Source organism: Bicyclus anynana, chromosome 6, assembly GCF_947172395.1.
Source record: "Bicyclus anynana chromosome 6, ilBicAnyn1.1, whole genome shotgun sequence".
NCBI lineage: Eukaryota > Metazoa > Arthropoda > Insecta > Lepidoptera > Nymphalidae > Bicyclus > Bicyclus anynana.
Genome location: NC_069088.1, coordinates 15,066,055 through 15,083,435, shown reverse-complemented (window position 1 = coordinate 15,083,435; position 17,381 = coordinate 15,066,055). Strand labels below are relative to the sequence as shown.

Genomic DNA, 17,381 nt, shown 5'->3' with positions numbered 1-17,381 from the left:
AGGGCAATTTTGCATCTATGATTTGCACGCGACTGATCATAAAGGTCACCAAAAATAAGTACCAATGATAAATTACAGCTATATAATCCGAAAATGACTGAGCAGTCTGTATGGACACAATACGTATCCAAGTTTAACAACTTCACTCATGTTTACTGCAACGTTTTCGAATGAAATGCTAATTTCCGTATTCGCACAAACGGTCACGGTGTTGTTACGCTCTGAATTCCAAGATTATAATCGATTTATCGAAAACATCGATATTAACTGGTAATAAATGTTGAATCCTCATTTTATTTCATTAAAGTGTTCTTTATGAACTTAAACTCTTTTCCAGCGTTCAAGGATTTTTATTACCATAATAATATCATAAATATTGTATTCAATGTCTACATAGTGCTTAATAATAATAATTATACGTATTATATTGATAAAATCATAAAATAAAAACTTAATACTTTAAAAACGATGATTGAATTTTGAACTCTAAACAATAAACCAGAACGAAATCAAAGACGTGATTTAATAGATCCTACAAAAATCCATTTACCGAAAATAAATAAAAATCCTGGTACGAACGAGTAGGTACGTGGTCAATGAAAAATAACATCCAGTTGTATTAAATTAGAGGAATTCTAAGACCTATTCAATCTGACATGACAACAATCTAGTTGAATCTATCAAAGGTTATATTATATTTTAATTTGAAAAGTGAAGACCTAATAAAAATATCGATGCTATTCGACATGATATCGGTCTGTCAAAAATATACGAATACAAGAATTTTAAAGTCGATAAAAACACTCACATCACTACTGTATGCTAAACTACCAGCGAAGCGATGCACGATACGATACATGACCTTAAAACATGACGTCGGTACCTACTTGATAACGTTCAAGTGTTCAGTCCAATTCAACTACCCACGGTATAGAGACGCGTTATAAAATGGCGGAAACTGACGCCGTTAGTTTTTGGGATGAGCTGACTAGCCCAATCAATTTAGTATTGGTGTTTTTTATTTTGTACCTTGTTTATAAGATAGTAAAGTCGCATTTTGAAAGTGTGGAGCCCGCGGCGCCGCCTCCGCCGCCGATGCCCAAGCTCAGGAAGGACATGACGGTTGCGGAATTGAAGAAGTACGATGGAACTGACGCGGAAGGGCGTGTGTTACTTGCTGTCAACGGAATAATCTTCGATGTGACGAGAGGGAAACGATTCTACGGACCGGGTGAGTTGACATTTTTATTATATAGCATTTAACTACCAACTGATTATCTACAATTAAGTATCACGGTTAGTATATTATACTACGAGTATATACCTAGCTTGCTTGTTGGCTTATCTGTTTATCTATATCTGTACTTACTAATATTATTATTGAACAGCGCAAATTTTGTATGTCAGTGTTTATGTTTAGAATCTAGGTACCACAACACGGTTAAAACTTTTCACTATGTCAAATGTACATCAAAAACTGTATCCTCTATGACTATCTTATGGTATTTTCGTTTAAATATTACTGATTTTATTGTTATTCCCAGAACTGGACTAGTTCCCATTCTATTTACCAGAAATCGAATAGGTACGGTAGTTTACGACTCAGGAGCTGCTTTTCTCTCGCGGAATCTTGTTTTTCCGAATACCGTCTAAAATTTATTTTACTATCTCTTGGGAAAATATTGGGTTTTTTGATGAAAGATGCTTAATGGAAATATTCTAAGCAAAATTTCATTAAAATCAGTTGAATAGTTAAGGCGTGAAAGCGATACAAACAAACATTCGAACATTCACATTTACAGGTTGTTGAATAACACCACTTATGTGATGTTTTATCCGGCTGGGTGTAGGCATCGGTCGTGGTTAGCACCAAAGAAAAGACGGCAAAAGGTCCGATTATATCTACAGACATTTAGCGTGCCAGACACGTGCCGTGGCAGACAAAATAATGTTCTTCTATACAGTATTTACTAACGTATCTATATCAATCGTAATGTGCCCGCGCAGACGTTGACAGGCAGTTCATGTCTGTAGAGTCCTTTTCATGAGAATAAAAATTGAGAGAATTAAATTGACAGCATCTTACACAAATTACATTAAGACCATTACCAAATGACAATGAGCGCCATTAAGACACCGCGTCTGGGGGACTTCTTTCATGAAAAGGACTTTAAGTGTCTCTAGCTACCTGCTGGGCAGTGTGAATAGACGGCGTCTGTGGGTGTCTGCCACGCTACTTGTCTGTGACGCACTGTGTCTGTACATATAAACGGACCTTTTAGACGTGCCGCCAATCGACACTTAACATCAGTCCCTGTAGCCAAATGGCACGTCGATTCTCTTTCTACGATCGCAAACTTTTCGAAAACTAGATAAATGTATGGGAATGACATTTGCTACCGACCGGTCACGTGATCAAGATCATCCCATACATTTTTCTAGTTTTCGAAGCGTTTGCGATTGTACATGCCCATGGCTACAGGGGCAGGTGATATCGCTGACAAGGGCTAACTTAAAAATAATAAATAAAAAATAATGATTTTTTAAGTATCTATAAATCAAGCATCATTAAAAATTAAACTAGCAATTTTAACAAGCGCATAACAAGTAGGTAGATAAGTATACAACTATACAACATAGTAATTATTTATAGCAGATTATACGATATCGTAGTGCCTACCTACGATGTACGTACAACCTACCATTATATTCAATTAGCATTTTAATGTTATGCAGAACATTGCATTCATTCTTAGGTACCTATAAACTTTTGTCTGAACATGATGTTGAAATTTAGATTAATAAGAAACATCTATAGCCGCACGTAAAACCGATTTCTGGCCTGGCGACGCGTCACCACGCTATATGATGGTATATATTCAGTCTATATGCAGTAGTGTGTACAGTGTGGCGACGCGTCGCCATGTGCAAATTTAGTTCCTAATTATTATTTAGTTCCAATCACAATCTATTCTTTTCTGTATATTACTTTTACAAAATAATGTCGATGTTTCACATTTGCCAGGCATCCCGTGACGGCTCACATTTTTTTATGCGTAATTTAATAATTACAATCGTGTCCATGCCTTTATGAACTTTGAGATTTAAGTTCTTTTGACTATCGTTACGTTGTTTTCTGTTTTTATTTATCTCTTATTATTTTATACAATTGTTGAAAACTTGATAATTTATAAGTAAACTTTAGAGTTTACAAAGACTTTGTAAACTAAATCTAGGTCATTCAAATATTTACCAGTTATGATTTTTTGGTAAACAACTAAAAGGTAATAAAAAATCATACTTTGAAAAAAAATCAAAGTAATCCTAATGCTAGAGTATTTAACTCAAGCAATATTTTCTATTTAAGGTTTTTATCGCTTGAGCGATAGGTAGGTATTGACTCGACGTTTTTGATACGAAAGAACGATCGATATCGTGTTTCCTGCCTCGATTAGTTTTCAGCGATATTGTATTACTTATATCCCAGACACGCTTACGAATGTTTAGCAAAGTTATTTTTAACAATAGTACTATTTTTTTATTGAGCCGTGACAGCTCAGTGGATATAGCCTTTGCATCCGATTCCGGAGGACGTGGGTTCGAATCCGGGCCGGGGAATGCACCTCCAACTTTTCAGTTGTGTGCATTTTAAAAAATTAAATATCACGTGTCACGGTGAAGGAAAACATCGTGAGGAAACCTGCACACCAGAGAATTTTCTTAATTCTCTGCGTGTGTAAAGACTGCCAATCCAAATTGAGCCAGCGTGGTTGGACTATTGGTCTATCCCCTCACAAAATAAGAGGAGACTCGAGCTCAGCAGTGAGCCGAATATGGGTTGATAATGATGATGACTATTTTATTTAATGTTTACAACTCTAGTTATTAACAGTCCTCTTAGCGAGTCGGACTATAAAATAGAAAGCTATGAATACTAAACTACACTGTAGTTATACACATAAGCTGGCCCTCGCTAGGCATAGAATAGATAATAGAGGTGAGTGAGGGGAAATGGGGATGTTGCGGTGACTCTATTTACCTAAACACAACGTATCTGTGAGCTAATTAGTGATCTGTTTACGGTACAGTACCATCAGTAGAATAAGGCACATAGATCATAGTTCTCTTGTTGTTGGGGTTCCGAAAAAAACAAGCAACAATCTGCTTTCCAAACCGGTGACATCATCATCATCATTTTGATCATATCAGCCGATAGACGACCACTTCAAGATAGAGGCATTTTATAGGGACTTCCAAACATCACGATCTTGAGTCGCCTGCATCCAGCGAATCCATGCGACTCGCTCTCAGACCAATTATTGTATAGGACCTGCCTCGCTTGACGTTACTTTTCTGTCTAAGTATATGATCAACAATCTAATGCGATTATAAAAACTATCTCTATAGTATCGATGTTAAATTGTTGTAATCGTGTTCGTCGGTTAAAGAGCTCCGTAAAAATACCTTTCTGTGTAGTTGAATGGTGTAAAAAACGGGCAAAAACTTCTAGTTTAGTATAAGATATATAAGCTAAGCTAAGCTAAGCTCGATTTCCTCAGAAAATGACAGACAATTTTGTTCGTGACTATGAGTGAGATACAGGTCCTTCTATAATTGGTCTGAGGACTCGCTTGATGTCGTCAGACACCTGGTGGGGGATCGACCAACACTGCGCTTTCGCGAGGCCTCCCATAAGCGGGTTCTACCCCGCGGAGGTGTCGAAATGACCAGCTTCCTTTCCTATTCTACATTATAGTGATATTTATTCCCTGATAAAAACACGCTATACCTTATCCCCGTATATCTACGGGAACAGGAACTGCGTGAGGCAAACCGAGTGGCGTTTACTAGGTTGAAATACTATTTGATTTAAACTTCCATATTATTTGATTTGGTAAACTAAAGGAAATAAGGCTCCCATTTATCATTTAATTAATTCTACGTTATATAGTTATCATTATAAATACAACAAAACCGGAATAATTTGAAGACCTCCTTTGTATGTTAATGTTCTTAACCATTACACATACATTACATTATACTTAGACCAGTTCTGGGCAGTGTTAACGTTATTTTAATAATAAAATAATGTACTAAAAAAATATCGCATTCGAGTCCACTAGACCCGCATTAGAGCAGCATGGTGGCTCTAAGATTCATATCTATTGTATTTATTTGTAGTATATATGTCATAAAATAGTTATTTTAGTATACCCATAACACATTATGACGGCCTCCGTGGCGCAGTGGTATGCGCGGTGGATTTACAAGACGGAGGTCCTGGGTTCGATCCCCGGCTGGGCAGATTGAGATTTTCTTAATTGGTCCAGGTCTGGCTGGTGGGAGGCTTCGGCCGTGGCTAGTTACCACCCTACCGACAAAGACGTACCGCCAAGCGATGTAGCGTTCCGGTACGATGTCGTGTAGAAACCGAAAGGAGTGTGGATTTTCATCCTCCTCCTAACAAGTTAACCCGCTTCCATCGTAGATTGCATCATCACTTACCATCAGGTGAGATTGTAGTCAAGGGTTGTAACGAATAAAAAAAAAAACACAAGCTACTCTGTAAGTTTACTTTGGGGCTATATACAGTGATGTGTGTATTGTTCAAGTGTATTTATATATATATATATATATATATATATATATATATATATATATATATATATAATATATATATATATATCTCCTCTCTTATTGGGATGAAGACATGGCACTGCAGTGGCCCTTATCAAAAATTGGTTATGATGAAAATATAATAACAAAATTTTGTATAGACGATTCAAACTTAATGTTATTTTTAATTATTAAAGAGTTGGAATTTATTTAATTAGCAGTTTAATAAAGTTTGATTGATGAAACACATAGACAACAAGGCAAAGGTATATTATTTTTTGTAAATATAAGATGAATATCACGCCAGGTAATTACGTAGTTCCCTCACTTATAGTTAATTAGCATCACATTAAACATTATCTTATGTAAATTCACAAGAACTTTATATTAAAACTTGTTCTTAACTTGTTTGATAATCATTTTTAATTATTCTACAAAGTTGGATATTACAATAGTAGATTGTTATACAAGGTGCTAAAAAGACCCATTATATACGAGGTATTTTTAGGGACCTAAACGAAGGCGAGGGCCGCCTAAATAGAAACCGAGTTTATAATGGGTTTAGCCCCACGTGTTACACTCTGCTTTTCACTACGATTGCGAGAAAATAAAATAGTTTAGTACAATATTCAATGATTTATTTTAATTGAAAATTAAATGTACAAAGTCTACAGTTTTGGATATTAAGGGAGATGCTTTTATCCGGTAACATAATTTCCGACTACTTTGAAGATGAATAATGAATATATGAGGTAAACGTGGGAGATAATAGTTTAAAAAACTGTGTGGGAGATAATAGTTTAAAAAAGTGAATCCATTCGTTGTTGTTTTATTCACTTATTAAATTTTTCGTAGGTATCGTAGTTAAGTATTTAAGTAAATGCGTCTCGACTTTGATGGTAACAGATTGAAAATTTCATCAATCTCCTAATTAGGATCACCATTCTCACTAGACGAAGACAACAATAACAATTATTGTTGAAAAATATGTAAGTTACGGTCACAAATTTACAATGAATTTCGGAAAAAAATCAAGTGTGTATTATTGACGCCAATTGTTTTTTAAATTCTCGCTTTTTAATTTTATTTTTTCACATGAGAAAAAGGCAAAGGTATTACACCGTAAAGGATGTCCCATGTCTTCAAATTTCGCTCTATTCGCAACTCAATAAAAATTAAATAAAAAAATAAACGCATTCCACAGACAAGAACGCTGCATTTCATTCCAATTTAAAGTTTTTTTATTTATTTTTCAAAACAATCAGGGCCTTATATATAATGATTCTATTTTCGAATAAAACCTCCTCCGTTTTATAGTAGGCTAGTACTAGTAACAGACAAGAATTAAAAAAAACAAAATAACTTTAGCCCCTAGAGGCTAATATGCTTGTTTAGCCCCGCTGTGGAGTGGTAACATGACAGTGTTTTTGAGCAAGAGTAGTGAAAAATCTTTATTAGAGTTTCATTTAGTATATGTATATAGTATTACTATATATAATATATATTATAGAACGATATATCTGTTACTAAAATCACAGCGTAATCTACGAGTGTGTAAGTCATCAAAGAGATAATACGTGAATGAGTTAACAATTTTGATCTACTTTCATTTGAACGCTCGAACGTTTTTGTCATCATCATTATGACAGTCATTTATAAGGTTTTTACGATCACAACATCTTGATCTTTGTTATGAATTTTGAAGCCGAAGACACGCAACTAAACCAATTAGGCTGCAATTCTAGCACTGGAAGAAATTCTAATTTATTACAAATGTTAGGCAAGTTAAATTAAAGTATGTAAATATCAAAAAACTACTAAACTAAGGTACATTTAAATTGTCCGTACGAGTAAATGATCTACGAGTAAACTTATATTATTACGAGGTAAAATCAAATCTTGATTTTAGATTGTTTGTTTACGATTTAACTCAAAAACTACTGTGAAAATTCTTTCATCATTTAGAAAGAAATATCTTCACCTATTAACATTAGGTACGTATATTTTACCTTTGTATTCCCACGGGACCGGAAAGTAGGTACGCGGGTAATACGGTAATAATAATTATTTTTCTCTACATTTTCATGTAAAGAAATGACTCTATTGCTAAACCTTTTTAAAAAGTTTTATTATTATTTACTCTCAATGTTACAACAGATAAAATGGCACTTTATGGCTGACCCAATGAGGGGTCTGTGCCCCAGTTCTATCTACGAATGTCAAACGATTTCATTGGTAGAGGACCCTTGATCTAAATAGGGTACCCAACTAAACGATGGAACGAACGTCGCTTTAATTATACTGCATGCGAGAAAATAAGCTTATCATAAATTTCAATATTTGTATATTTAAATATTAAACATAATTATACAATGAGATATATGTATATTATTATTGTTGTTACTAAAGCTATCAAATACTCCGATACGATCGAGTAGGTCATTATTTATTTGTTTATTTATACATCCCAAAACAAGGATGATACAACATCAGCCTATATTTAGACGACCCACTACATACTGGGATTCAATTTTCATATGAGAGGGGATATTATAGAAGTTGCCACGAAGATTTTTTATAATATCCTGATATGCCGAGGAAAATACAAGAAAATAATAACATGCTTTATATTTGGACAGTTAGGGGTCTGGACCCTTACAACCTGCTACATCCCAAAACCACAGTCTATAGTTTATAGTTGCCGCTCTATACGCTTATAAAAATAAGCTTACAGCTGTCAACTTTGTAAAATGGCGGAATCTGGCTATCACAGACCTTAAACCCATTACTAGATTGATGACTGGAGCGAGATGCCGCATTCCTAACATAGTTGACCTTCGAGGTCATACCTACGTAATACCTACCATGTTTATTTAACCGACATAAAAAAGTGATACAACCTATACATAGGTATAAGTATAAGAATGTATGAGTTTTTTTAATACTTCTCATTTGAATTCCTTCCGTTATTTCAAATCATATTTTTCCAAGAAAAGTTTTAGTAGTCTTATATGAATATAGGCGGTTTCTACTAAAAATAATTACTTTAGCTGTCAATAATATTATCTATATATGTAAAAAAGATCAATAATTATCCATAAATGTTACTTTGTTAAGTACCTGTCAAACATTTATTGTCCATTCTCTCAAATACTGTAATGATTGACATTCATAGGTGCGTTAAGAAATACTGTCAAATGATTAACATTTACGCGTGCGTTCATAAATTTATTTTATGTAAATTAAAGGTTAGGGGTAGAGTAGGGGTAGGAGTAGGGTAGTGTAGGGTAGGGATAGGGAAGAAGTGCACATTAGACAAAGCGAAGCTTGACCGTGTCCGCTAGTTATTAATAAAGCAAATTTTATCATTATCACTACACGTACAATATCGGACTGAATTTAATACTGTAAATATTAAATTCAGTCCGATATCGATGTCTGATGATACTAGTAAATATGTAGGTACTGAGCGAAGCGTAATAATGACCAAGATGTATCAAATACGAGTCGCCTTGAAACGAACGAGTATTTCCTTACGCAATTGGACTTTGTCTTGCATAATTTATTTTATTTATCGCGCTTTTGGAGTTATGTTTATTTAACACTAGTGACCTACACCGGTTGTCTGTAAGTGCAATGAACTGTTCATTATGATCATTAAAAGCTGATTTTCACGGCTTATTCCAGGGACAGCAGGCTAATTGACTATCTTTGATGTAGTTGACAAATACGAAATTGAGATTTTATGTAGCAATTGTCACCCGGTGCTTACTGTTTAGTATAACACAGTAGGCAAATGACAAATGTCATTTTGTTGATTTTAAGTTGATAATAGGGGCCAAAATCAGAATCGTCTTTACCTATAGTGCAAGGGGTGCGTCGCACCCGGGCGCCGCGATCTCAGGAGCGCCACTATTTTGTTTTCGAATTAAACTTTTTTTCAAGTTGTGTTCATTTTTGTTTTGTTAACCTTTGCATCCATAAAGTTCATTTTATCCGTGTAATTACAGTGGGTGTTACATGACTTGACTTACATCTATCTTCCCAAAGTAAAACTATCACAGTTCCAAAAATTTATACCTGCGAGACCTAGTGTACGAACCTAGTTGTTTCCAGACAACTAGTTGAAATTGACTTTTAAAAATAGGCGACTACAAAGGAATTAGTTAGTTAGTTACACAGATAACTGTGGTAACTTGAAGTGCTGTTTGTATGTACATATTCCATTTTAACAGTGCTCAGCACGCTTAGGTAAGTACTAGAGGGCGCTAGGTGATGATTGCACCCGGGCACTACGTTAGCTCGAGACGCCTCTGGCCAGAATAGTGAATATGCCGGCAGGAATACTTTTAGAAGAGGAGAATTGGGGATTAGATCCACTACATTGCTTCAATGCGAGATGATAGGCATATGATTATAATGTTAAACTCTCGACCACCAATAAGCTTTGATCATACAAGGTCATAATTAAACCGGTATGGACGTACGGAGTGCAAATTCGGGGTACAGCATCAAACTCGAATTTAGATTTTCTGCAACGGTTCCAGTCAAAAATGCTTCGCATGATTACCAATTGATACATCAAAAATGAGCGCTTTCATCGTGAACTAAAAATTAAAACTATAAAAACAGAAGTTGCACACTCAATGATAACATACCAAAAGCGTGTTCGGAAACATCCAAACCAACATGCAAGGAACCTAATGATGAAAAAACCTTGTACGACTTTAAAAGACGAGCACCACAAGATGTCATTAAATAGACACTATTGTATTTGGACAAATAACTGGATTTTGCTCCAAACACGCCTTAATAAAAATGGTTAAAATTCAGCTGAATTTCTAACAACAGTTTGCAGGTATAATGACAGACTAAAAAAAACTCTTGACCACTATTAGATTTTTATAATGATGACGTGTTAACTTTAATTCTGAGGTACGGGTATGTTATATGAAAACACCACCATCCCAACTCCAGGCTGATAACTTTGCACTTTAAATTTCTAGAAAGATAGAAATGCTCAGTGCTCATAGCCCGATTCAGGACTCGAACCCAGTACCTCGAGATCCAAAGCCACATAAGCTACTAACCACTATAATAAAGAGGCGGATTTGAAGTAACCTAATGTGATATAATTTACCCCTGGGTACATAGTTCTACGTTTAAAGGTCTACTTCGTCTCTGTTCGACTTGGTTTGGCATTTTGAGTACTTTTGTCTAAATTCCGATCGAACCTGAATTCACTACATTTATACTTAATTAAGTCACCAAATAGCTGTGATCCAGTAGAGAAGACTGAAATTTACTCATAGGTAACCCGTACAACTAGTGGATTTTTAAAAGGTAACCCGATAGGATTCGGGTTGTAACGAACCATCGCCTCTGTTATTTTCCTATCTGAAGTGGACGACTGCATTGCAAAGTAACCTACACTTATGATGCTTATCATGTCTATTTATACTTAACGGTCGACAATTATCACTCAGTTCAGAAATTATTATTTAGCTAGCGATAAAAATATATAACGTTCGAAAATATTTAAGCAAGTTATCTTCTTTTGATAGTCCGTGTTATTACAAACATCGGTACTTTCGACCGATCGTTATTTTTAACGTCCACGGGTAAACTGTCAGCAGATTCCTGACTATAAAAGTCTTATTTTGCACCTAAAATCTTACAAAATAGCGCGTAGATAATATGTTTATACTACCAAATAAAAAAAGTTCTATTCTAGCTATATTCAAGCTGCATTTAGCATTTGACTGAGATATCGTTTGTTATGAAGTTGTAATAGTCAGATTTATGCACTACGCATAAATAGCTGCTGTATTTGTTATTGCATAAATGCAATATAGAGCTGTGATAGCCCAGTGGATATGACCTCTGCCTCCGATTCTGGAGGGTGTGGGTTCGAATCCGGTCCGGGGCATGCACCTCCAACTTTTCAGTTGTGTGCATTTTAAGAAATTAAATATCACGTGTCTCAATCGGTGCAGGAAAACATCATGAGGAAACCTGCATACCAGAGAAATATCTTAATTCTCTGCGTGTGTGAAGTCTGCCAATCCGCATTGGGCCAGCGTGGTGGACTATTGGCCTAACCCCTCTCATTCTGAGAGGAGACTCGAGCTCAGCAGTGAGCCGAATATGGGTTGATGACGACGATGCACTACGCTAGGAATTAGGATATTCATTTAGAGAATAGAGTCAACCCGAGCCTGTTTTACATTAGTACGTTTTACATTGCAACTTCATTCAGTGACACGAAGAAAATATTTCATTCTATTTCTCCTATGGAAAACAAACTTTATATACAACCAATTGTTATAAAAGTGTAGGTACAGTATTTTTTTGTAGGATTGCAGAACTAAACAGAAATGTAAACAATAAACGTAAAATATTTTAGTTTTATCGAAACCAGTTAAACTATCTCGTGCTTTATGTTCATTGGTCTTCGTTATCGATGATCGCAATCAGCGATGGGAATAAAACGACAAAACTCAATCTGTTCTGCTGTCGACAATATTACAAAGAGTTATAAATCGAAGTTGATTTAACAATTTTACAAATGAAACGATTTGTTAAATAAAACTGTTATTAAAATATAAAATTGTAAATGTTAATTTATCAATATAAAATCCTGAACTGGCACGAGCTGGGTATCGAACCCAGGACCTCACTGGTTGTCAACTTATGGAAAGAGGTTAGAACGTGATCGAGACGGGAGATGTTTGCTAAATATTTAATAATCATCATCATCATATCAGCCGATCGACGTCCACTGCAGGACATGGGCATTTTGTAGGGACTTCCAAACATCACGATCCTGAGCCGCCTGCATCCAGCGAATCTCTGCAACTCGCTTGATGTCATCAATCCACCTGGTGCGGCATTCCAGCACCTTGGGACCCCAACGTCCACCGGCTCTTCGAATTATATTAATGTAATTGTAATTGTAATAAATAATAAAGCACAAAAACTAACGATTCAATTATCACGGGGAATCGCGGGTATATTTACTCGTTGCTAAAATTGGCCCAAACTTTAGATTTCACTTTATTGAGTTTGAAAAAGGGTTTCCTGTAAAAAAACCGAACTACACGGGTGTCCGCTAGTTCTAAAAGTATTGACAAAATCTTGGATCAATTTTGATCGTAGACGATGCTGATATTATTCTAAATTGAAGTTTCAAGGTCAAGGTTTTATTTTCACGTACTGATATCAATTGTGAGTGATGTGACTATTTGATCGATGAATTGATATGTGGGACCAAAACCCATTTTATACATTAACAGTACTCCTTTTATTGACAAAGTAATTATTATTGTCATGTTAAATGAGAGATAATATTTGCCTTCTTTGTAAAGAACATTTGCCACATCTTTTAAAGATTTTCCCGATCCTTTATCAACTAGGCGGAAAAGTCTATGTTGGTGCAACAATAATCAAGCGATCAGAACACAATTCGTAAACAAATGAATTATCTTCTACCGAAACACCTTTCTTGATAGTGATATTTGTCATTTAAACCTACTAAGCAATAGAGTGTGTAGTCGTAGGAAATCCATTATTATTTAGAGTGATGCCTCCACAAACCACAATAGAGCTGACCTAATCGTGATTTCGAATCCATTGAACATTTGCGGTTACATGTGCTTATTAGCTAGGATTCGCGCAATTGGACTTCAATTAGCCGCAACGTCAAGGTAGTTGACCTTAATGGTCAGAGATTTTGAATAAGATTCAAAACTATTTAGATAATGTACAGAATACATAATACATTTATTTAAATTTAATTATACTAACTAACAATGTACAATAACTCTATGATTTGCTACTAGGTAACATCTTTTGCTCTAACTATTCTACTGGTCTTCATAAAATATACACGTTGCCAAAGATACAGAAAAGAACATAGGACAACCTCAACCAACATAAAACAACCATTTCATTCATAAAAATTGTACTTACACCATAAGATTAAAATAAGAACAATTAAACTTACACCACTATGATAGAAAATAACATTAACATATAGGTGAAGCCGTAGATAGGCTAGGTGATGTTTCTAAATGAAACCTCATTCAAATTCAATATTCAAAAGAATATATTATCTGCAAATTAAAGAAAACAAAAACATTCTCAATAAACTTTGTCTTAAACAATGTACGCTCAATTCCAGGTGGTCCCTACTCAGCGTTTGCCGGCAAGGACGCTACCAGAGGCCTTGCCACCGGACAGGTAGCTGCTTCGGACACGGAGTACGATGACGTCAGCGATCTCAGCCCAGATGAAGTTGCGTCGGCCAAAGAATGGGAAGACCAATTTAAAGGTACAGTACTACTGGTATCTATAATCCCCGTTGAAATTGAGAAATGTTATAAGTATATCTTGTAATCTGGACGGCCGCGTGGCGCAGTGGGGAGTAACCCTGCTTTCTTCATCCACGGCCGTGGGTTCGATTCCCACAACTAGAAAATATTTGTGTGATGAGCATGGGTGTTTTCCAGTGTCTGTGTGTATTTATACATTATATAAGTATTTATATGTAGTATATAATTGTATATTAATATTATAATATCAACTATCTTAGCACCCATAACACACTACTCTGTATGCTTACTTTGGGGCTAGATAGTGATGTGTATTGTTTAAGTATATTTATTTATTTATTATTTATTTAATCTTTATATGTCATTGGAACTATTATTACCATTTTAATTAGCGTCCCTATAATGCTCCTTTATATATTTTTTATTTCCAATATATATTCTTAGTACGCGCACATTGGCTTTATTAAAAAATTCTATATTCTAGCGATGTTACAGAAGCATCTATTCATATCGCATCGCTCGGCAAATAAATCAGTGAATGCCTGTATTCAGCGATTCTCAAACAAAAGATGGTTGATTGATTAAGTCGTGATCAACATAATAAGAGAATTTCTCTGAATCGAATTTAAGAGAAAAGTTTTAATTTCCCTTCGATCAAATTCGCTGGGACTCATTGAATATTTATTCATCCAGGGAATAAATTAAAATACATTAACGGTATTTTAGGTTCTATTGCAACGGTTTTCATGTTTTGATTTGGTAAACAGTTTAGTTTGATTTACGGATTTGTTCATATACTTTTAGTGAAATTAATAATACTGGTAATTTGTGCTATTCAATTCCAAATAAAATCTCGTGTATATTTTGATAAATAATATATTATATTCGAGATTTTATATTCTACCTAACCCATGACTAATTTTTGGTAATTTTACTGATTTTTAATCACATTTGCGTAAGTAAGTCTTTATGTGGCATGTAAGTAATCCAAAAACGTTAATTTTTAGCGTTATCTGTTATGAGGCTGTTATACTGTATTTAAAAATGTTCTCAGTTTTTAAATACATATTACTTTTTATAAAATAAACATTATTCTTTGGAATAAAACCAGTATCTAGGTAATTAAATTTCAAAGAACACAATTATTATACAAACCATTTTGAACCCGCATTTCCTCTCGCTATAACAGACAGAGTGATTGACCAATTTGATAGGGTACCTCATATTATTACGTACTTTAATAAACATTAATTGTGTAATTAACTGACATTGTAATTTCATTAATATTTTTAAATTTTCAAAGAACAAAAGGTTATTTGTAATCATAATATAGCGAATGCCATGAACGTTGATGCAGTAAAAAAAAAATTACTTCATTGTTATAATAACTTTTTTTTATTTTACTTTAGCTCCGTAATTTTACTTAGGTAACTGCGTTTAATTTGTAAATATACATGCTTCATTATTTTAGCTGCAAGGAAAACGAGTTATTATACCTAGAGATTATGACATTGGTGTCAGTAACGTAATGTTGAAATCCAAGGTTGATGGTTAACTTTACACAAAATACATTTAAAATAAGGAACTACTAGTTTTCTTTTTTTCTGCTTTAATTTATTATGGCACACAATTTATATGTCTTTTTGTACGCGAATTGACAATTCCGTCAGACTGTGGTTACCGTTACCCAGTCTGAAACAATGATTTTAATAAATGTCCTGTCGCGTCCTCTAGTTGTGAATCATCATTATCGGACTATTTTAATGGACTATTTTAATCGTCATTATCGGACTATTTTAATGAACTATTTCAATAATCATTATCGGACTATTTCAATAATCATTATCGGACTATTTCAATTGACTATTTTAATCATCATTATCGGACTATTATAGTGGACAGGGTAAGACCTCTCTCTTTATAGAGAGGATATGGAGCTTAGGCCAACCACACTGTTCTTATTCCGGTTGGTGGGTTAAGGTGCTAATGTTTTATTTTCAATGGCGACGACCACTACCTCTATGAGATGTTAATGATAATTATGACCGGGACCCGGATAACGTGCGCTCCAAAGAACGATCTCACCTGAAGTGTAGATGTGGCCTAAGGTGGAACATGCTTACCTATAAAATGTCTATTCACTCTCATCTGAAAGATGCCTAGGTTGTACGTATTAGGAAATATTGACTTCGGGAAAGAGTTCCATACCCTAGCCAAGCGTATAACAAACGAAGAAGCAAGTCGCTTCGTACGAGTCCTAGAGATGTCAAAACATAGGGATGACAACTGGATGCAACTTATAGGAAAGAAAAGCTTAGTATTTCTGGAATTAAACTCTAGTAGATACCTCGTGATCTGAAGCTGCATAAGCACTGGAACTCAGGAACTACAGTTTCTTGAAAAATTATTTTAAAGTTAGATTAATTTATCGAGGAAGGCGATAGGCTACATTTTATCCCCGTATATAGGAACAGGAACCACTCGGGTGAAATTCACCTTCCTCTTCAATCACTCTATTTATTAAAAAAACGGCATCAAAATCCGTTTTGTAGTTTAAAGATATATACGAGTATATAGCGGTAGAGCCGTGATAGCCCAGTGGATATGACCCCTGCCTCCGATTCCGGAGGGTATGGATTCGAATCCGGTGGTGGGCATGCACCTCCAACTTTTCAGTTGTGTGCATTTTAAGAAATTAAATATCACGTGTCTCAAACGGTGAAGGAAAACATCGTGAGGAAACCTACATACCAGAGAATTGTCGTAAATCTCTGCGAGTGTAAAGTCTGCCAATCCGCATTGGGTCAGCGTGGTGGACTATTGGGCTAACCCCTCTTAGTTTGACGGGAGACTCAAGCTCAGCAGTGAGCTAATTATGGGTTGATAATGATGATAGTGGTAGTATCAGTTGGGAATAATAAAGTAATTCTGTTTATTAAATTCCAGAAAAATACGACATCGTAGGACGACTTCTCAAGCCCGGCGAGACTCCAACCGTGTACAGTGAGGAAGATGCCGAAGACAAGAAATCGCTGTAAATCTTAGAATATTTTTCCAAATCTTGTGATATTTTACTACCAAGTAAGTTTGTTGGGTTATGTTACTAAAATAGTTATAGAAAATGTTTTACGAATGTAAGCTATTAAATTTTATTACACATTTTAATGGATTTTTTTTTATATCGGCCTTGATTCGGTTTCGTTTCATTACTATGAATCATAACATAAAATGAAGTTGGTATTTCGGTGTAAAAAATATATTTTGATGTGCTACTTTAGCTATTAAGTCCAGGATACGACTCCCGTCATTGGAATAGAAAATATTTTTTTCGGCAGCAGTAGGTTTGTAGGTAATACTATAATTTCTTTATCTATTCTGTGCCATTCGACAGAAATATGCAAGTGAGAAAACTGAGTAATAAAATAGAGTTTA

The 17,381-nt window shown here is 34.9% G+C and overlaps 1 protein-coding gene across 1 annotated transcript; it reads left to right on the top strand.

Annotated features, from left to right (window-relative positions):
• Positions 1–900: 900 nt before the first annotated feature.
• LOC112054714 (membrane-associated progesterone receptor component 1) lies at positions 901–17,114 on the top strand. Its single transcript, XM_024094581.2, has 3 exons — positions 901–1,231; positions 13,799–13,948; positions 16,896–17,114. The coding sequence occupies exons 1-3, from the start codon at positions 949–951 to the stop codon at positions 16,985–16,987; spliced, it is 525 nt and encodes a 174-aa protein (XP_023950349.1). The 5' UTR covers positions 901–948; the 3' UTR covers positions 16,988–17,114.
• Positions 17,115–17,381: the final 267 nt, after the last annotated feature.